Below are 21,449 nucleotides of genomic sequence, written 5' to 3' on the forward strand. Positions count from 1 at the left end.
TACACACAGGCATACATTCTTTATCCTCTGCAAAGATTAAGCAATATTACTGCCGTACTGAGGAGCTGTAAATCAATATGTCTGTATTATATTACTGATGATTGATACACAGTCACACCTTTTGTCTCTAATTGGTTATTTTTCATCAGATGTGGGAGTTCCTTGTTTGAAAGCGCAATACAGATAAAGACGGCTTGACTTGACTTGACTTGACTTGATTTGATAAACAACAATCTCATGCACATTTGAAACAGGGTTTGATTGTGTTTATCCTAGGAGTTCTCATTCAGATTTTCCCTCTTTTTAGTTATGTTTACTGGACCGACTGGGGTGACAAAGCTTTCATAGGCCGAGTTGGAATGGACGGAACCAACAAAGTGGCGGTCATCACCACGAAGATCGAGTGGCCCAACGGACTCACCATCGACTACACCAATGACAAACTCTACTGGTCCGACGCTCATTTGAACTACATCGAGTGAGTCCATCATTTTCTTCTCGCATTACAAAAGAAACTTTTGAACCTTACATCTTGAATCCACCTCGCTGTTTCAGGTACTCGGACCTGGATGGTCGCCACAGACACACGGTGTACGACGGCGTTTTGCCTCATCCGTTCGCCCTCACCGTGTTCGAGGACACCGTCTACTGGACGGACTGGAACACGCGAACGGTGGAAAAAGGCAACAAATATGACGGCTCCGCTCGCCAGGTTCTGGTCAACACCACGCACAGACCGTTTGATATTCACGTGTGCCATCCTTACAGGCAGCCCATTGGTGAGTTCCGCCATTATTTACTCAGGTTTCGATTACCGGCCGAACAATCCGAGTCTTGTATTTGTCTAGCTATTGTAAACCGAGATTGTTTGGACCACTTGTCGCTTCTTCCGCTGGTAGTACACAATCCCTGCGCGGTGAACAATGGAGGCTGCACTCACCTGTGCCTCATCCGTCACGGGGGGCGGGAACACACCTGCGAGTGTCCAGACCACTTCCTGGCAATGCAAATAGGAGGAGTGACCAGATGTCTTCCCATGTGCACCAGCACCCAGTACAGATGCGCCAACAATGAACGGTTTGTCCGGATTTTGGATCACATTACTTTTCCCAACATAATTCCTTCAAATAGTTGTTGATATAATATCGTGTTCATTTCGTTAACGAAAACTAAACAAAAATATTTTTATCAATACACATTTTTTTACTGGACGAAAACTAGACTAAAGCCCTCATGAACTCATTCGCTCCCAGCCACTTTCACATTTCGCAATCCCGTTCGCTCCCGGCTGTTTACTGGATTTTGACTGATATTGCAAGGCCCACAGAATATCGTATTCTTTTGCTATAAAAACATGGAACCTATCAAAAGACAAATTTAAGTCTCTTCTTTCATCAGAAAAAAAAGTATATTTCGATCCGTTTCTATTTGGCAGCAATTAGCATTAGAATATAGCTAAGTTTAATCAATTTTCACAAATCTATTTAGAATTGTGAGTAATTGAGCTTTTTTTCAACATGGCCCTGGTTGATCTCTTATACTCTTCTGCCACCTGCTGGCCATTTGTGTCATAACTACCATTTCTGCAACCATTCTTTGCAGTTGAGAAGCTGCATCAAAGCCTTCTGTATGCTCTAGCATAAAAAAATAACAACACATAACTAACTAAACTATAAACTATAAACTACATAACTAAAACTAAGACTAAATTTTAAAATGGCAGATCAAATTAACATTAACTCTTTTACCGCCACACGTTATCAAAAAAACTTTTGATATGACAAAGGCTTTGATCATTCACGAAAAGAGATACAATGCTTCCATCTGCTGGCCATAGTTAGTGGGTGTTTTTGATTCCACAACCCATTGACCAGGCAGCACCGCACTTAGACGTTGCACTGAGAAAAAAAAAACTAACATCAGTTGACGTCATTTAACGTTTATGGCGGCAGACGTCGTGATTTTACTGATCGTTATTAAACGTTTTTGGCGGTAAAAGAGTTAATATAATGTAAATCAAAGTTTGTCAAAAGGCCTTAAAATGTTTCCCGTGTTGCACCATCAACAGTTGTATTCCGATCTGGTGGAAGTGCGATGGCCAGCGAGACTGCAGAGACGGCTCGGACGAACCTTCCACCTGCCCCGGGCGCCACTGCCGACTCGGACAGTTTCAGTGCAGTGACGGCAACTGCACCAGCCCGCACTTCCTGTGCAACGGCAAGCGGGATTGCCACGATGGCTCAGACGAAGACCCCGTCTTGTGTGGTTAGTTTCACTTCCCATTCCCCAAAAGTGTCCGCCAACTTGGAGCGCGATATTGAAAACGCCCCGTTGCCCTCCAGCGATGCACCAATGCGAGCCTCACCAGTGGCAGTGCGCCAACAAGCAGTGCATCCCCGAGTCGTGGCAGTGCGACGGCGAGGATGACTGCGGCGACCGCTCCGATGAAGACGCTTCCCGTTGTTCCGCCAGGACGTGCCGTCCCGGCCAGTTCAAATGCCGCAATGGACGCTGCGTCCCCCAAAATTGGAAATGTGACACCGATGATGACTGCGGGGACAACTCTGATGAGCCTTTGGAGGAGTGCAGTAAGTGAACTTTGACCCTTCTTTTCCCAATATGACGTAACTAACACATTTCTCCCAAAGTGGGTCCAGCGTATCGATGCGACAACCACACCGAGTTTGACTGCAAGACCAACTACCGATGCGTGCCTCTCTGGGCTGTATGCAACGGCCACAATGACTGCAGAGACAACAGCGATGAGCAGGGCTGCGGTGAGTCCAATAGAGGCAGCACAACAGTGATTTTTTTTTTTCCTATACAAAAATACACAACTTCTAAGATTGATTAGGTCCCTTATGTTGGACTACTAAAGCCCAATCTCCACCAAGCACTCCAGTTGGGTTCAGTTTTTGGTACACTGGAACTGAAGCAGTTTGGGTACCTAATTATACATGGATTGTCAGAATTTGTCACTATTCACTGTTTTGTCTTTTTTTTTATGTTTATTTATTTTTTTGCCATACATCTGGTTAAATAGTACATGATCCCCCTCTATGTGGCTCCTGAATAGCGCTGATGAAAAATTTTGCCCCAACACCATCGTTTAAGTTGCCCATCCCTGATCTAGACTTCCAAATCTTGAGGCGACATAATGCCTCATGGCTCCCGCAAGGTTATTGACCATATTTGGACACACAAGGTTTCCACTCGTTTTTGCAATAATACTTGATTATATTTTAATTTATTAGGTACCTCCACATTTGCTTTATTGTGGAATCGTTTTAGGCTGCAATGATGTCACATTAATCCAATTATTTTTTCGAGAACACATTTTGTAAGCAAGTATTTGCAGAATGCTGCACATTGAGACCCACATACTATCATACACATAAAATCTAGTAAAACCAGCTATAAATATAAAAAAAGTAAAAAAATACTGAAATACAATAAGTAAAAAAAAAAATACATTAAAAAATAACTAATAAATAAACAAATAAATAAAAATAAAACACTAGTTCCATCGCTGACACTACGTCAACCTTCAGCCCAAACACAAACCAAGTCTCGATCCGAGTTCTTTTGTGGCGAGCTGAACTGAACCATAAATCACAAAATCATTGACTTGCGTGTGTGCGTTTAAAGATGTGGGTTGCAATTAGCCGGCACCTCAGCTTCCAGTCCACAATTACACTTCGTGATGACAAGAGGGTCTCACCGCCCCCTCTTAGTCCAAAGCAAATTTATGAGCTGTTTGGTTAGTGTAGGTCAACATTTACGTGTCTGTGTTGCTGCTCTGCCCTTGCGTGGGGGGGGGGGGCATCAGTTCACACACGGAGCTTTGTAGTCGGCGCACGCTCGCGGGCGGCCCTCCCGCCTCTTATCTTCACTCCATTAGTGCCATGCCCGAGCAAGGAGGGGAGAGCGGTGCTAATCTTCCCGTAAGAATGCAGCAAATGAGCCAGGTGGAGGACGAGGAGGGCAGCGCTCGCCCTATCTTCGACACCCGGCACCGTGTGGTGGAGACGGCGCACGCCGGCGGCTCTCCTCCCGCTTCTCCTCTCGGGCGCGCACGTAGCATGAATTGCAGGTCAGCCATCTGTCTCGAGACACGCTCCTCCACTCCCCCCCGCCCCCCTTTTGTGATTTAATTAAGAAACGCGATGCCTTTCATTTCAAACTTTCGGTATTTCTTAAGACCCCCCCCCCCCGACGTTGAAGTTATGAAGCCGGTGAGGGCTTTGCTAAGATCTCAATGTGTGTCCAAATAGTGAGAGTGGAATGTCAGTGCTCAATCTGTCATTTAAATTGGGTGTCACAGGTGGTGAACCTGATAAGAATCATGAAGTTTGCAATGAAACGAACTAATGGATCTTAAGAAAACATTACCGTGCAGTACATACAGGACTGTCTCAGGAAATTAGAATCTTGTGATAAAGTCCATTATTTTCTGTCAGGCAATTAAATAAGCAAAAATGCCATACATTCTGGATTCATTACAAATCAACTGAAATATTGCAAGCATTTTAATGCTTTAATATTGCTGATTATGACTTCTTTTTTTTTTTACTTGGTCTGAGGAAATATTCTAATATTTTGAGATAGGATATTTGAGTTTTCTTAGGCTGTAAGCCATAATCAGCAATATTAAAATAATAAAAGGCTTGCAGTATTTCAGTTGATTTGTCATGAATCCAGAATGTATGGCATTTAATTGCATTACAGAAAATAATGGACTTTATCACAATATTCTCATTTTCTGAGACAGTCCTGTGCATTCCATGTGCACATTTAGAAATACAATTTTTGGATCAATGTACAGATAAAAACCACCAAATTTGAATAATAAAAAACAAAACAAAAAAACCCCCAATATATATATAAAATGAGGCTCCAAAACCATTTAAAAAAAAAACAACTCACGTTTTCACCTTCATGATAAAAGATAAATAATCTTTTTCTCCTTCTAGATGAGGTGACCTGCGACGCCAGCGGGGACTTCCAGTGTGACAACCATCGCTGCATCCCGCTAAGGTGGCGCTGTGACGGCGACGACGACTGCGGGGACAATTCGGATGAACGCCGCTGCAGTGAGTCCTCGCCACACTTTGAACAGAAGGGACGAGAGACAGAGATGATATGCTTAACACATCATTCATTCACCTCCACAATCTTAATAGCCATTTCAAAAACTGAGATTGAATTATTTATTTATTTTTACCTTCTTTTTTTTTTTTGACTATACATATGTGGTAATACAAGGCTTGGGATTGTTTTTTCTTTGAGGAGTAATTTTGCTCATCATTGACTTCATTTGAGGAGCAATTTAGTAATTTTGAGGAGCTTTTCTTTTCTTTGGTGTTAATACCTGGGACAAGGGTGTTGTTAAATAAAAAACAATTTAAAAAAAGACAATATACTGGTAACAGGATGATGAGGAGATGTTTTCTTCTTACTGGGGGGGCATGACAGAAAATAATTGAGAAGCACTGCTCTAGTGGTATGCGAACATCTCTGAATTAAATGTTTAAGTGTCTTGAATTTTTGTTTTTTTAAATCTAGTATAGAACATTTGTGAAGTTTGGTTAGTTGTATTGCATTTAATCTTGCAAACTTTTATGTAGGGACAATTTTTATTTAAAATTTTCATTCATTTTAATTGAATCATTAACTCATTCACTCCCAGGCTTTTTCACTGTTTTATTATTTTTTGACTGATTTTGCAATGCCCACAGGATATTGTGTTCTATTGCTATAAAAACATGGAACCTACCAAAAGAAAGATTAGTCTCTTCTTTCATCAGGGAAAAAAAAGGTATATTTTTTATCTGTTTCTGTTTTGCAGCAATTAGCATTAGAATATAGCTACGTTTCATCATTATTCACAAATCTGTTGAGAACACTGGGAAAAAGAGCTTGTTGCAACATGGCCCGTGCTGCTCTCTTATACTCTGTTGCCACCTGCAGGCCGTTTTTTTTTGTAATAATTACCATTGCTTTAAGCGACCTTTTTAGGTCTGAAGCTGCATCAAAGCCTTCTGTATGCTCTAGCATTTAAAAAAATAAAAACGTATATATATACGTTTTTGGGAGTGAATGAGTTAATTACGTTTTTTTTTATATTTTCCAATATTCAAGCAGAGTGTTAATAAATCAAACTGCATTATGTTAAGAACCAAACTTTTTTTTTTTTTTGCGATATTACTCGAGGTAAAAATTTTAAGAACCATTGTCTTAATACTTTGTGTCTCTTCCTGAGAAATGTGTAAAAATAGACACTCGAGGCAAGTACATCTTCCCGCCATGCTTTTATCGGGGGTGCTATTTTGCAAGAGGCTTCACACTTGTGCTGACAGCTGGCTGCCGTAAGAGGAGACAAGCGAGCTTATCAACAGCTTGAGAAACAGTCTGTCCTCAGGAGAGAGGGAGTCAGTCACCTTTGACCCCGACAGAATTAAATCATGGCTGAGAAGGTGCTGCTTAATAAGGAGGAAACCGGTCTGGGATTTGGAGTCTGGCCGGTGCCGCTGGACTTAAAGAGGCCACGGTGTTTTTCTTGGGGTCATTGTAAGGAGTAAAATAATACAGAGGCCTTGAAAGCATGTTAACGTGTTCCTTTGCACTTGATAAATGTGTCTCAAGTGATGGAATTTGTGAAAATAAAGACCTTCATTTTTCCTCAGCGCCACGCGCGTGCACCGAGAGCGAGTTTCGCTGCAACAATCTGCACTGCATTCCCGACCGTTGGGTCTGTGACCATGACAACGACTGTGAAGACAACTCGGATGAAAGGGACTGTGGTGGGTGGAGGCTCTTTGTTTTGGCTGTTTGCGAGTAACTGTGGACCACCATGCCAAGACCCAATAAAACGGGCTTTTTTTTTTTTTTTTTTTTTTTAGCAGAGCAGACAGACGGGACCACCTGGCGTCTTTTATTTAGACAGAATCAAAGCTTCCATGCGTACAGTTTGAGTAGAGTCGGGGACAATTGCTGAGCAGGTCACACTAAGACTTGATTATAGAACGTAAGCAGGTACATATAATAAGAAATGCTGCCAAGTTCCAACAATTAAAAAGATTTGCACTCAATGGAGGGGGCATTGCATATGTTTTGCAACAAACTCAAGCAAAAAATTCATCTGTATTACCATAAACAATATCAGATTTATTATACCATTTTTTTTGGTCTTACTATATATTTTATGCTAATGCTAAAATAAATGGGGCTGGATATTGACAATAATTTCTTCAATCAATTCAATTATGATTCACAACAGTTCAACTCCATTTTTTTTTCCATTTTTTTCCCCATTCTTAAATTCATGTGAACAGTAAATTTAAAGAAAACCGTAAGATGCAAAAAAAATTGGCCTTTTAAATTGTATTTTCGAATGAATTTCTGATATCAATCAATCAATGTTGTATAAATAAATGTAAGGCTCGAAAAGGAAAATCCATTTGATATTGATCATTTGTTTTTTTTAAACCCAGCTATAAAAATAAAGGCTAATGAGCCATGAATATAAAAATATAATATAATATAATATAATATAATATAATATAAAAGATTCAGTGAGAAATGAAGATGCGCCAGTTTATACGCCGAGTGCTTTGCCTGTCTATGAATATTATTACATATTAGTGTTGATATTGATTGTTCTACACTGTATAGTATCTTAAAAAATTGAATTTGATATAATAAAATGGGGCAAGCAAATATTTAGGTACACAATTATTTTTTCAGTTTGTCAATGGAGTTGTAGAAAAAATCTTGTAATATCTGTTAAAAGTGAGGAAATATTGAAATTTCTGTCCATATTTTCAGGTACAATGAAAAAAAAAAAGGGCAACAACGATGAATTATACACACTTTGTTCGCTTTAGTGAGCCAAATGAAGTGATATGGTGGGCCGGATCTGGCCCGGGCCTTGAGATTGAAAATACATGCACCATTCATATATATAATACAAAAATGTATGACAAATCTTCCTTTATCTTATCCGATATTGCGAAGTGATTTAGCAATGAACATGTGTCACAGAGCTCCGGACGTGCCACCCCGGCTACTTCCAGTGCGGAAGTGGACATTGCATCGCCGACCGCTTCAAATGTGACGGCAACGCCGACTGCGTGGACTTCACGGATGAGTCGTCATGTCGTGAGTTGGGACATTTTGACGCTCACTTTGGATTACAAACACTTTATTCATTTTTATTACAAGTCTCATATGAAGTTCAACATCCTGTTCTTGACTTTTAGCACCGCGCTTCCCAAACGGCACCTACTGCCCCCACTTCCTGTTTGAGTGCAAGAACCACGTCTGCGTCCAGCCTCACTGGAAGTGCGACGGGGACGACGACTGTGGGGACAATTCCGACGAGGAGCTTCACCTCTGCTGTAAGAGGAACGCGCGCACATAAAGTCCATCTATAAGTTGGGCTTCATTATCAACTTTTGCGTCCGTAGTGACGGTCCAGTGTGAGACGCAGTTCCGTTTCCGCTGCGACAACAACCGTTGCGTCTACAGCCACGAGCTTTGCAACTCTGTGGACGACTGTGGCGACGGCTCGGATGAGAGAAAAGAAAACTGTAAGCTGACTTTGAAGCTTCTGTTCTTTTATTGTTCTCGAGCCTGACGTTTCTTTTTTTTTGTCCAGGCCAAAGCCCCACACATGGACCCTGCACTGACGAGGAGTACAAATGCAGTAATCGGCAATGTGTTCCTCTTGAATACGCCTGCGATGATTACGACGACTGCGGGGACCAGTCGGACGAACTCGGCTGCCGTACGTGACGATTTAGAGCACAACTCAGCTCATCAGCACATTTACATGATTGCATGTTCTCCCATCAGACCAGCACAGCGCACACTCTTGCAGCGCCCACTTATGTGAACACAACTGCACCGACCTGACCGACGGGGGCTTCTTGTGCTCGTGCATGCCAGGCTACCGGGCCAGAAGCGACGAACGACACACCTGTGAAGGTATTAGCATCCGATACAATGGAGTCAAACGTTACCATTTCATGCACGGCTTGTTAGGAAATTAGATATGTTTTCACAATACAGTACAGTGATTTTTCTTTTTTATGTTTACATTCTATTTTGTCTGTTTGGGGGGGGAAAGATATCAACGAGTGTGAGGTGTACGGGATTTGTCCACAAGAGTGCAAGAACACAAAGGGAAGCTACGAGTGTTTCTGCGCTGAAGGCTTCGTCTCCTTTAGCGAGCCACATGGGACCCAGTGTGCAGCACAAGGTATGAAAATATGGAGGACCAATAATACCAAAATAATAAATAAATAAAAGTGAAAATAAAAACTGAGTTAAAAATGTAATTGAGAAAATAAATACAAAAAAATAATATAAATGGAAATAAAAAGAACTAAATATATACACTTAAATAAACAAAGGTAAAAATAAATACAAAAATAAAAAATGAGATTGAAAAAAATAAAAATGAATATCAACATTTATGAGAGCAGAGCATTTTTATTTACTGACTGATATACAATATATGTTTCCACATTTTGTTTTCTATTTATTATTTCTTTATCTCATTTTTTAATTTATTTTTACTTTGATTTATTTATGTATATTGGTATAAGTATATTACATTTTTGGTTTTAATTTTTTAATTATATTTTTCATATCAATTTTTAGTTTCACTTTTATTTATTATGTATTTATTTATTATTTTTGGCATTTTTTTGGTACTCCATACAAAAAAAGCTCTGCAAAGACAAAAAATAAATTGTTGAACTTAATTTGAGTGTTGAAGCGTATTTTTAAAAGTATCTTTCTCTGTGTAATAAAAGGAAACCCACCAGTGCTTCTCCTGCCGGATAACGTCCGCATCCGTCGTTTCAATCTTTCATCGGAGCAGTATTTAGATTATGTGGACAACGCCGAGCATATCCAAGCTTTGGACTACTTGTGGGACGCAGACAAACAAGGCCTTAGTAAGAATTTACTAAATTTTGAGGGTTATTTATTTTTAATTTTTGGCATTGCCTTCATGACCACCATCTTGTTTTAGGTATTGTGTACTGGACAGTTGTGGGTCGTGGATCAGCGTTTGGCTCCATCAAACGGGCCTATATGACCACCTTCAACGATCACGGCAACAATCCAGTCAGAGACATGGACCTCAATCTGAAATATGTGGCCAATCCCGATGGCATCGCTGTTGACTGGGTTGGCGGGTAATTCGCCCGGGCTTGTTTGGCGGGTTTCCTTTTGGCCCAGTCGATCATTGATTCGCATTTCCACTTGCGTTTTGCAGGCACATCTACTGGACCGACGCCGGCACCAATCGCATTGAAGTGGCCAAACTGGATGGGCGCTACAGGAAGTGGTTGATCTACACTGACCTCGACCAGCCCGCTGCTATCGTTGTCAATCCAGCACTTGGGTATGGATGCTTTACTTGGTGGTTATTGTACGATGTGTTGTACAAAGCTTGATAAAGTAATGCGGTCTCGGCAGAACAATGTACTGGACGGACTGGGGTCGGAAACCCAAAATAGAGTCGGCGTGGATGGATGGCCAAAGCAGGCAGGTGCTGGTCAGTGAAGAAGACTTGGGCTGGCCAACCGGTCTGGCACTCGACTATCTGAATGCACACCGGATCTACTGGTGCGACTCCAAAGAAAACATAATTGGCTCCATGAAGCCTGATGGCACAGACAGAAAGGTCATCATATCAGGAGGTCAGAGCTATGTGTTAATCATCCAATACATTTGGTCTAAATAAAACAATGCAGATTGATGATACAGTACCTGTATTGTGGTCATGCTCCAGATATTGGGAATCCATACAGTCTGGATCTGTTTGAGGGCCATGTGTACTGGACAACAAAGGAGAAAGGGGAAGTGTGGCGGACTAATAAGTTTGGGAAAGGAAACAAAGTCAAAGTGTTAACCATCAACCCTTGGCTAACTCAGGTTCGCATTTACCAGGAGCACCGACACAACCACTCAGGTCAGTCCGCAATCACACAACTAAAATAATGCACCATATTCTCGAAAACTCAACTTGTATTCTCGCACAGCACATTCTTTGATACTGCTTAACTTGTATTTGATGTATTGTTTAAAAATAAAATAAAATAAAATGCTAAATTTGTAGTTCACGTGTAATGAAATATAACTTTGTGAAGCTGATCAATCTGTGACAAACAAGGAAAAAATGTTGAAAAATTGTAATACTAAAGACATAATTGTTCTTTTTGTTTTTTGTTTTTTTTTAATGGATATGTGTGGCAAAGGGTGACAGTAGTGAGAGGCTAAAGTCACATAAATCAGAGATTAAGACCGAGTTTGTGACAATGTACATTTTATGTCATGATTCTCATTATACGTCTCATAATTATATTCAGTAAATGATCACTATCAATGTATTTAGTATAACAGTGTGGCTGTGTGGTATGTGAAATTGTTCTTCACACCATCATGGAGCCAAAGCTAGAATCATAACGAGCTATTATTATTATTATTATTATTATTATTATTATTATTATTATTATAGCTAGCTAACATAGCTAGCTACCTATTTAATTTAATTACTGATGCAGTAGTTCTATCTATCTATCTATCTATCTATCTATCTATCATCTAGCTAACGAGAACTAATGCTAGCTAGAACTAGAGTAAAGCTAGCTAGCTAGCTAGAACTAATGCTAGCTAGAAGTAGCTAGAGTAAAGCTAGCTAGCTAGAACTAATGCTAGCTAGAAGTAGATAAGAGTAAAGCTAGATTGCTAGCTAGAACTAATGCTAGCTAAAAGAACTAGATAGAGTAAAGCTAGCTAGAAGTACTTGTATATAAAGCGCTATGTAAATAAACTTAAGTTGACCAAGAAATTGATTAATTAAACATTATACTGTCATGTGACTTTATTAAATGTCAACATCAGTTATCTCATTTAAGTGACTCTGCTTCACTCTCATCAGTGCCCAACCCTTGCAAGAACGTGTGCAGTCACCTGTGTCTCCTCCGGCCAGGTGGCTACACCTGTGCCTGCCCCCAAGGTTCCTCCGCGCTGGATTTCGATTCGGGTGAATGCGACGCAGGTACGCCACAGCCCGAGAGCATATGCGCCGCCACCGCTCCCGCCTACGTCTATCCTCAAATGTCTGGCTGCTCCCCCGTGGTTTGATTTTTTTGTGTGAATTTGTTTTATTTTGACTTCATTTTATTTTTGCCCCTGGCTTCTCCCCGCCACAGCCATTGAGGCGCCTGTTGCAATGCCTCTTGCATGCAGATGCATGAATGGTGGGACCTGCTACACTGATGAAGCGGGTCTGCCCAAGTGCAAGTGAGTGTTGCTGCGTGTTTCATAGCAGTCCATATGAGTTCGCCCAGTAATTCATAATCCTGTCTTTTACAAAGATGTCCTAACGGTTATTTGGGCAGCTACTGCGAAATGGGCAAGTCACGAAGCGCTCCAACGGGAACAGGTACCACGGCTTTTTTTTATTTTTTTTTTTATTTTTTTAACCACCACTTCATTCACAACTAGTGAGAAATAATATAATGTTATTTTTCTTTTTTTTAGTCCTATGGTCTGTGCTTTACATTTGTTTTATTTCATTATTAAAATAACTGAATTTGAATGTCCTCTTCAAATGCGTTTCAGTGAAAAATTGATTTAATAATCCACCTTTTCTGTCTCAAGCTGTGGCAGTTCTACTGGCAGCCATCATCATCATCATTACTGGAGCTTTGGCAGTCGGGGTCTTCCTCAACTACAAACGAACCGGTTCCTTCATCCCCTCTATGCCCAAACTGCCCAGGTAGATTAAATTTTCCCGTCGTATTCAAATGTACATATTGTGCACTGACTCATGCTTGCAAAAGTAATATTAGTCAAAGCAATGACATCATCATATGTTTTCCTAGTCTCAGCAGTCTGGTGAAGTCGAGCGACACAGGAAATGGAGTCACGTTCCACTCAGGTGATAACGTGGATCTCGGACCGACGCGCATCGGAGTGTCGTTCATCGATAGCGCCATGCAAATGGCGAGTTCACGGTCCCGTTTTCGTTGTGTTGCGATATTCGTCATATGACGGCAATTCATTGTCCGCACAGGATGACCATTTTGCCATGGAAGCGGCGAGGCATCCCGTCACCTTCGAGAACCCGTTATACGCCAACATGGCCGCCATGGCCGCTGACCCAGCTGTCATTCACGCCTCGCAGGTACGCACGCACAAGTCTACCCAATCCTACTGAAATAATTTCAGTCACTTGAATGTTTTAAAAATGTCTAACAACCCAGTAACAATATTTGGACCACACAAAAGTAACGTTTCACTTTTTTTTTTTTGCTCACGTACAGGTGACCGTTAACGTGAGTGGCGAGAAATTGCAGAACAACTTTGTGAACCCGGTGTACCACGCAGAGATGAGCGGGGGCCTTGTCAACACGTCGTCTGTTAGGACCAAACCTGTTGAGGTTAATCTCTTCTTATACTTAATTACAAAAAAAATTATTTTGTGTGTACTACATATATTGTGCATCCAGACTCCATCGACACGATCCTGGATAAGCACCACAGAAAATGGAAATTGGATAGATTTATTAATTTTTTTTACTCAAAATAAGTTTTTGTTATGAGGAAGTTTATTTACAATAAGGATTATAATATAACAATATAATATTATTAATAATAATAATAATAATAATAATAATTATTATTATTATTATTATTATTAATTATAAATATCATATATAATATATTCATATTTTTAATTTATTTTTTATAAATAATAATAATAAATAAATAATATAACAACAATATAACAGTTTGCAGTGCGATATGGACCCAGTCCTACCCAAAAATCAGTGAGTTATGAAAGAGAGCTTGCCAAGTCAAATTTTCCTGCAGATAAATTTGCTTAAATGAAATAATGTACAATTTTTTGTAGTGACAGTGTGAAAATGTTAAATTTAATAACATTTAATTAAATTTAAAATTAATTAATATAATAATAATAATAATAAATATAAAAAAAAAATCCATTGATATTTTTTAATTAAATAAATCAAAAATAACAAACATAAATAAATAAAATTTAAAAAATAATAATGAATTAATTATAACTAATTAATTCTACAATAATGAATATAAAATAATTACAAATAAATAAATAAATAAATAAAATCATACATTAAATTAAAATGAAGTTAACTAATCATATAATAATAATAATAATAATAATATATAATATATATAATTTATTTATGGACCCAGTTCTGCTCAAAATACACTACCCAAAAAAATCTGAATAATATAATAATAATAAATAATATAACAACAATATAACAGTTTGCAGTGCGATATGGACCCAGTCCTACCCAAAAATCAGTGAGTTATGAAAGAAACCTTGCCGAGTCAAATTTTCCTGCAGATAAATTTGCTGAAATGAAATAATATACCATTTTTTTTTGTAGTGACAGTGTGCTAGTATAGTATGTACAAAGTACATCAATTCATGCATGATGCGCGTTTTCTGTTAGGAGTCAACGTGGAGCTTATTCAAGCGCAAACTGAAGCCCAGCAGCACGTTTGAAAACCAATCATACGCCAAGGTGAGTTAGACGAGATTTAAAATCCGAAGAAAAAAAAAGTCCATTAGAAATGTAACAACAAAACGAAAATAACAAGAATTTTTTTTTTTTTTTTTTTTTTGACAGATGAGGGACGACAAGTCCGAAGGAAGCAGAGGCGGAGATCCATCGACACCGGAACCTTCTGCCCCACCCCCCAAACCTCAACGGCGGGATCACCACCATCATCACCATCACCATCATCATCATCGTCCGAGCACCTTTTCACCAACCGAGGACAGTTTCAAAGATACGGCCACTCTGGTTAAAGAGGACAGTGATGTATAACCCCGCCCTCACCGAAAGGGGATTCACACTTTGCACAGAATTTATTTTTTTAATGCAGCCTGTGGAAGAAAAAAAATACATTTGTTATATTCATAAGAGATATCCAGTATAGTGATGCCTTGAGATATGACGAGTGACACAAATGAAGTTTTTGGAGAAATTAGCCATTTTTAGGACCATCGACTTGAATGTAAAAATTCAAAATACCAGTATGAGAATTCTTAAAAATCAACAAAGGAAATAAATAAGAGGCAAATCACACACACAACTTTGCCTTCAGCTAGCTTAATGCTACCACACAATGCAAAATGCCATAATAGGGCTAACGAATAATAGGCATAGCAGGCATATTTTTTCCATCCTCTGGAAAAGAAAAAAAAAAAAAAAAAAAAAAAGACTCATGTTACTAATATCACAGTAGTTGTAGTTTATTTTATTTGTCTTAATGCCTCTATTATACTGCCCCCTGGTGGCCAAACAGTATAATTCTATTGAGTTATGTTACAACAAACTTGACAATGACTTTTATAAAGTAAATTGCTATTTTTTGCCCTTAAAGCATTACAAATGTGTTTTTTGTAAGGGAAGCTGGACCCGATTAATTCCATTTCAGTTCATATCAATCGTGATCATGATTTTCTCGAGTTATGAGTGTAGCCACGGAACAAATTCAGCTTGTATCTCAAGGCACTGCTGTACATTCCTATAGAATAAGGAAGAAAGTTTATGCCTTGTGACATTACGTATGCCAATTCTCATGTTTGTGTTTCGTCTTTATTCTGATGTACAATATGTATTTCTTTGGACTGACGCTGCTGATGAACATGTTGATAAATATGTTGTACAATTTGTAAATTTGAAGGAGATTTTGAAATAGATAGATGTGCATTCATACACATTGTGCAAGGTGAGATGCATTCTGCAATGTACAGTCAGTACCTCTATTGTCATGAGAGGAAAAATATCGTCATGATTTTCTGCCTTTGCCATATGATAAATATATAATCTACATATTATGCACCTCAGTACCTTCAGGGTGATTGGAACGAATTTATCAAACATGCAGTTTCAACATATGCGAGCTAAATAATGCAATTGTCTGAATCAAAACTTTTTTTTTTTTACTCTTATGTGATCCCTGACTTTGTGACTTTTAATCATTGTGATCATGTCTTTTTCTATCAGCAATGATGTGAGAATAACAGACACAATTGTTTGAAGCAATACTTGAAGATTGATGTTAATTTATGTTGATTATCTCCAAGAGCCACGCATGACCTAAGAATGCCGATGAGTCATTTTGTATCCAGCGTGAAAGCGTTTCACATCTTAAATGATTACAAAATAAAACCTGCTTTCTCTGATCGCATTTGACATTTTTTAATAGCTGCTGCTCAGATGTGACGGAATAAAAAAAATAAATAAAATTGCGGCCATCCTGACGTTGTTCTTCATCACCTCCTCGCCGCCGCAGGCGAAGGTAGAAGCGAGCCGATGACAAAGTCGGACGCAAAGGAAGGCAGGTACGACAACGGGATCCACAGAAGTTTGGCGTCCCAGCCGGCGGCGTAGCGCGTGCGGGGGAAGCGGGCGGTCAAGGCGTGCTCCATGCAGCTCGTAACCACGGCGATGCGGCGACTGCAAAGGATGTCCATGGAGAAGGCCTGCGACTTCACTGCTGCGAGAGGTCACAACGTCGGGCGGATTTTAGTTGACTCAATTAAAGGGGACAACAATGAGGTGCCAGAGAGCATAGAAATAGTATTTACCTCTCTCACACATTAAAAAAAAAAAAAAAAAAACTCACATCCAATCGAAAACATACATCAAAACACCTCATATACAGACAAAGAACCTCACACATACCAGAACATCTCACATATGAAAAAAATAAAATGCTCACGTACATCCAAAAATACACAAACGAAACAAAAAAAGCTTCTCACACTCACCCAAAAGCCTCTCACACATTTAAAAAAAAAAAAAAAAAAAAAAAAAAAAAACTCATACGGAACAAACGAAAACATGACTAAATACCTTCACCCAGCAAAAACCTCACACGCAAAAAAAAAAAAAAAAAAAAAAAAAAAAAAAGACGTGAAACCTAAAAACATCTCACACACAGCAAAAAAACTCACACTCACCAAAAATCTCTCACACAAAAAAAAAACAAAAACTGTTGTACACAGATAACAGAAAATGTCACATACGAAAAATAAAAATAAACAATTATATATAATAGTGCTTTTGTGTGCGAGAGAGTTAAACGTTTTTGGGTTTTTTTTCCAACCTCATAAAGCCCACTTTTTACTCACAGTCATCAAAGTACGTGTGTCCATAAGAGTTTTTTGTTTGCTGAGGGAGACGAGTCCAGAGCCTTTTGAGGTCCGCTTCTATGAGATCCAAACGGGTCACGTTTGTCTTGAAGAAACCAGGTTCAATAATGCTCACTTTAATACCAAAGTGCTGCATGTCCCGCCTAGTCAAAACGGACACAACAGTTCATTTAATAAACATAATGTTTCGGTATAACATATTTTATAAGAACATCCATAATGACATAATTAAATAAAATGTAAATAATTCAGCCGGTTTTGTTTGACATTTTCTTGCTTCAGTTCAATGGACATTGCACTTCTCCTGGTATGTGCACTTTGGCCACCTGGGGGCAGTATAATCCAGACATACAGACATATGAAGAAGAGTTTCTCAACTGACTGCAGTAATGTGTAATTTTCCGAAAGAATAAAGAAAATGTCCCTGTGAGTTTTGTCTAATCGTGTCTGTTCAATACCAATGCTATTTGTTAGCCTGTCTATGATGTTTTGCATAGTTTGTTAGCATAAAGCTAAACGGATCATCATAAGGCTATGCGATTGTTTGAAATACAGTTTTTTGTTTAGTTCATTCCTTATGAAAACTTATGAAGAACACTATGACCAGTGACGCCTGATCCGCATACCTGAGGCTGTCCGAGAACGCCTCCACCCCAAACTTGGACAGGCAGTAGCCTCCCCCGATGAGCCCCAGTCGGCCCATGATGCTGGCCACGTTCACCACACGACCACGAGCCTTTTTCAGGAGCGGCAGGAAGTGGAGCGTCACATCGATCGTGCCGAGCAGGTTCACGTCCAGAACCGCTGTGAAATCCTCCAAGTGCATCCACTCTACCGGGCCGATGGGCGTGGATCGGCCCGCGTTGTTCACCAAACCCCACAGGCCTGGCGACGAACAAAGCCGGCAGATAAGAGAGGATATATCAATATTTCGATAGTATTATAAATGTAGTTTTTATGAGGTTTTCTTTTTGTATTGTTGACAAGTTTATTTTAGTTAACATAAACTCAAAAACAAATAAAAACTAGCATTTAAAAAACAATTTTGTTAATAAAATAAAAACGATTTTTTTTTTTGTTTAAAACGTAAACGAACAAACTGCATTTTATGTTTACTAAAACTAACAATAATTATAGCGAAATTGTCCTTCGTTTTAGTCTTTCGTAATTAATTTAATGCATGAGCCTTTGGGGATGATTTCAAATGTGATTTTAAATGTATTTATTAGGGTTGAGGAATCCAGGTCCAGAAAGTAAAAACCCTACCGCAGATTGGCTTTAGCCACAGGTGCTTCTACTTAACATGGCAGCTAAATGAGCTCACCTGTTGAGTAGAAGCACCTGTGGCTAAAGTCAAACTGTTTCAGTATTTGTTCTCTTCGGACTTGTTTGTTCTCTCTTATTTAACCGGAAATAGGGACGTTTGAAAATGTGCCACACGGAAGTGACGTCATCTATCAAAGAGCCAATAGAAAAAGCACCTTCAGAGGACGTATGATCCTTTGGCGTGCTTGACTTTTGCTGCAATGGCTTGGCTGACCTGCTTTTTCATTTAACTCTGCCGAAATGCAACGCTAGGTAAGAAATTAGTCACTTTTTTTTCCATTTTAACATGGTGTTTATATAGCACACACGTAATATACGTTTAAAAAAACAAACAAAGAAAAAAACTACGACTGAAACGAACTAAAACGAAACAAAACTAAGCAATTTTTTTTTAATAACTAAAACGAATAAAAACTAACAGAACCACCCTGAAAACTAATTAAAACTAACTCAATTTAAGAAACAAAACTCAAATTTAACGGTCTTTTCGTGCTGTGAAAAGTGTGGGATGGTTATTCTCTCCCTCCACATTGCACGACAAGGATCTATCAGACGTGTCAGTAGGAGGATGAAGACTTGATGATGAGGAGTAGCCGGGGAGGGGGGGCAGGGTGTCAGTCCAGGTTATCTCCCGGCGCCTCACTCGGACTGGCACTCTATCAGCCCGCCACCTCCCCCCTCCGCCCCCCAACCGGCTCACCTCGCTCTCCCACCTCTCTGCTCACAAACTCCCGCGCCCTCCCGATGCTCTCGCCGTCCGTTACGTCCAGGAGGAGCGTCCTCAGCCTGGGGGAGGCCGAACGCGCCAGCTCCGCCGAGCCCGTCTCGGTGAGGCACGCCGCGATGACGTGGAAACCTTTGCCGTCCAGCTGCCTGGCCAGCAGGTTGCCGAAGCCGCTGTCGCAGCCTGTGATGAGCACGTGCTTGAGGTTGAAGGCGTCCATCTTGTAGGAGTCTCGGATGTACCAGCATGTGGCGGCCAGGGCGGCCACAAGTAGGAAAGAGGTCAAGGCCGGATGGGTCACTAGGATCTGAAATACATCATATTTCTTTCATTCTTTCTTCTTCTTCTTTTTTTTTTAATAGAAAACATTTTCAGCCCTTTTTTATCATTAACTCATTCACTCCCAGCCTTTTTCATGTTCTATTGCCATAAAAACATGGAACCTACCAAAAGAAAAATGTCTCTTCTTTCATCAGGGGGAGGGAAAAAAAAAAAAAAAAAAGTACGGTATATTTTTTTATCTGTTTTTATGTTTTGTAGCAATTAGCTAAGTTTCATCATTATTCACAAACCTGTTGAAAATACTGGGAAAAAGAGCTTGTTGCAACATGGACCTGGTTGATCTCTTATACTTTGCTGCCACCTGCTGGCCGTTTTTTTTTTTTTTTTTTATAAATAACTACCATCGCCTTAAGCGACCACTTCAGGTCAGAAACTGCATCAAAGCCTTCATACAAAAACTCTAGCAAACAAAAACCTAAAAAACGTATCAATACGTTTTTGGGAGAGAATGAGTTAAATAGGAAACATCAACATACCTCCAAGATACCTGAAGTTAATCCTTCAATTACCTGAGTGGGCAAAAACAAAATGAGTTCTTATGACTTAATGTGAAGTTACTTGACGATGGATGAACTAACAGCTGCAGTTGTTTGTTTGCATTCAACGCATCATGCAACCCTTCCATCTTGTTCCCACAACCTCATGCAGCACGAGACCACCAACAGGCCACTGGCGTAACAGCAGGTGGCCAACATAACGACTTGAACATTTGCTCAATGGCGGTTTTGCACGAGTTTAGTTTGAAATGAAGTATTTTAATTAGAAAAAAAAATAATACTTGATGTATTTCATTTCATTATGTTCATATTCTATTTTGTTTCATCATGCTCTAGGAATAAAGTTATTTAAAATGTTTTCAAGTACATACATTTTAAAATAAAATTAAACAGCCTACATAAAAAAGTTTATCATTTTCTAATTACAAATAAAAATGAAATAAGATATCTGATTTCTTTTTTTTTCTTTTTTTTAAGTATGGCATCTTTTTCAATGCAAATGTTTTAGAACAAATTCCCCTTTAGATACATTTGAATGCACGTTACGTTGAATATATATATATTTTTTTTATTAGAAATGTCAATACTTTTTTTTAAATTAAAAAATAATATATAATTATTTTTTTTTTTATTTCGTTGTATTTATCTATTTACAATGACAATAAAGGTATTCATTCATATTTTTTAAGTAAAAAATGTTGAAGTAAAAACATCACCTTTTTAATTTAAAGTTGTATCAACAAATTACACAATTTTTTTTTAAGTGGAATTCTACAAGCGGTTTAGTTAGCAGAGCCGCCCCACAGTTCAGAGGTTGTAGGTTCGAATCCGGACTCTGGCCTTGTGTCAAAGTTCTTCCGATGCTTGCAAGACATTCCAGACATTCCCGTCTGGGACAAGTATTATTTTGGTAGAAATGGCGCCCCGTTGTGGACAAACAACTGTATTGCAACATTGAAAGTTAGTACAGTACTGTATTAAGTTTATTTGGCAGCTTGTGAATATTTTTTATTTATATCCCACCCCCCACCCCGAATAAAAGAACTTCATACTTAATAATGCATTTAAACAAATCCAAACATCAAAACATTCCCAATCACCCAACATACTTTACCCGTTTGTGTTGTGCTGTTTCCGTCTTACTTTTAATGGTCACGCCACTGCATACACTGAATAGCTTTAAGGTTACGGTTGGAAAAATCAACAAACCTACCATGTCTACAGAAGTTGGAATGTGGTCGTCTCCTCATTAGGAACACTGAATGAAGGCAGAGACAATCCCTTCAATGTTTCACCAGTGTGGGATTGTGCAACCTGC

The 21,449-nt window shown here is 39.2% G+C and overlaps 2 protein-coding genes and 1 long non-coding RNA gene across 5 annotated transcripts in view; 2 read left to right on the forward strand and 1 right to left on the reverse strand.

The window, feature by feature from the left end:
- lrp2a (low density lipoprotein receptor-related protein 2a) overlaps positions 1 to 16,270 on the forward strand; it is a 56,883-nt gene extending 40,613 nt beyond the window's left edge. For both annotated transcript variants that reach the window (XM_077536489.1, XM_077536491.1), the window contains 28 exons: positions 308 to 478; positions 556 to 779; positions 900 to 1,077; positions 2,069 to 2,265; positions 2,343 to 2,588; positions 2,649 to 2,777; positions 4,974 to 5,093; positions 6,687 to 6,803; positions 8,044 to 8,160; positions 8,262 to 8,399; positions 8,469 to 8,591; positions 8,660 to 8,788; positions 8,857 to 8,988; positions 9,131 to 9,262; positions 9,822 to 9,965; positions 10,043 to 10,208; positions 10,289 to 10,417; positions 10,492 to 10,715; positions 10,808 to 10,987; positions 11,957 to 12,076; positions 12,231 to 12,321; positions 12,396 to 12,463; positions 12,682 to 12,799; positions 12,906 to 13,026; positions 13,097 to 13,207; positions 13,347 to 13,463; positions 14,529 to 14,600; positions 14,706 to 16,270. In XM_077536489.1, the coding sequence (XP_077392615.1) occupies positions 308 to 478; positions 556 to 779; positions 900 to 1,077; positions 2,069 to 2,265; positions 2,343 to 2,588; positions 2,649 to 2,777; positions 4,974 to 5,093; positions 6,687 to 6,803; positions 8,044 to 8,160; positions 8,262 to 8,399; positions 8,469 to 8,591; positions 8,660 to 8,788; positions 8,857 to 8,988; positions 9,131 to 9,262; positions 9,822 to 9,965; positions 10,043 to 10,208; positions 10,289 to 10,417; positions 10,492 to 10,715; positions 10,808 to 10,987; positions 11,957 to 12,076; positions 12,231 to 12,321; positions 12,396 to 12,463; positions 12,682 to 12,799; positions 12,906 to 13,026; positions 13,097 to 13,207; positions 13,347 to 13,463; positions 14,529 to 14,600; positions 14,706 to 14,906 (4,015 nt within the window). In that variant the 3' untranslated portion in view covers positions 14,907 to 16,270. The remainder of the gene's footprint in view (positions 1 to 307; positions 479 to 555; positions 780 to 899; positions 1,078 to 2,068; positions 2,266 to 2,342; positions 2,589 to 2,648; positions 2,778 to 4,973; positions 5,094 to 6,686; positions 6,804 to 8,043; positions 8,161 to 8,261; positions 8,400 to 8,468; positions 8,592 to 8,659; positions 8,789 to 8,856; positions 8,989 to 9,130; positions 9,263 to 9,821; positions 9,966 to 10,042; positions 10,209 to 10,288; positions 10,418 to 10,491; positions 10,716 to 10,807; positions 10,988 to 11,956; positions 12,077 to 12,230; positions 12,322 to 12,395; positions 12,464 to 12,681; positions 12,800 to 12,905; positions 13,027 to 13,096; positions 13,208 to 13,346; positions 13,464 to 14,528; positions 14,601 to 14,705) is intronic.
- Positions 15,876 to 21,413, reverse strand: rdh1 (retinol dehydrogenase 1). Of its 2 annotated transcripts, none has more exons than XM_077536494.1 (6): positions 21,345 to 21,413; positions 20,111 to 20,143; positions 19,269 to 19,599; positions 17,869 to 18,127; positions 17,222 to 17,385; positions 15,876 to 16,584 (listed from the first exon to the last, which is right to left on the reverse strand). In XM_077536494.1, exons 1-6 carry the CDS (start codon positions 21,345 to 21,347, stop codon positions 16,361 to 16,363), a joined length of 1,014 nt encoding a protein of 337 aa, XP_077392620.1. In that variant the 5' UTR covers positions 21,348 to 21,413; the 3' UTR covers positions 15,876 to 16,360. The 2 variants fall into 2 exon arrangements, with proteins under 2 accessions (XP_077392620.1, XP_077392619.1); XM_077536493.1 differs by having other exon boundaries at positions 21,246 to 21,369.
- LOC144030315 (uncharacterized) lies at positions 18,611 to 19,750 on the forward strand. The gene is made up of 2 exons (XR_013287229.1): positions 18,611 to 18,820; positions 19,111 to 19,750. It is a non-coding gene; the product is annotated as an uncharacterized LOC144030315 (long non-coding RNA).
- Positions 21,414 to 21,449: the final 36 nt, after the last annotated feature.

Source organism: Festucalex cinctus, chromosome 11 (assembly GCF_051991245.1).
Source record: "Festucalex cinctus isolate MCC-2025b chromosome 11, RoL_Fcin_1.0, whole genome shotgun sequence".
Taxonomy (NCBI): Eukaryota; Metazoa; Chordata; class Actinopteri; order Syngnathiformes; family Syngnathidae; genus Festucalex; species Festucalex cinctus.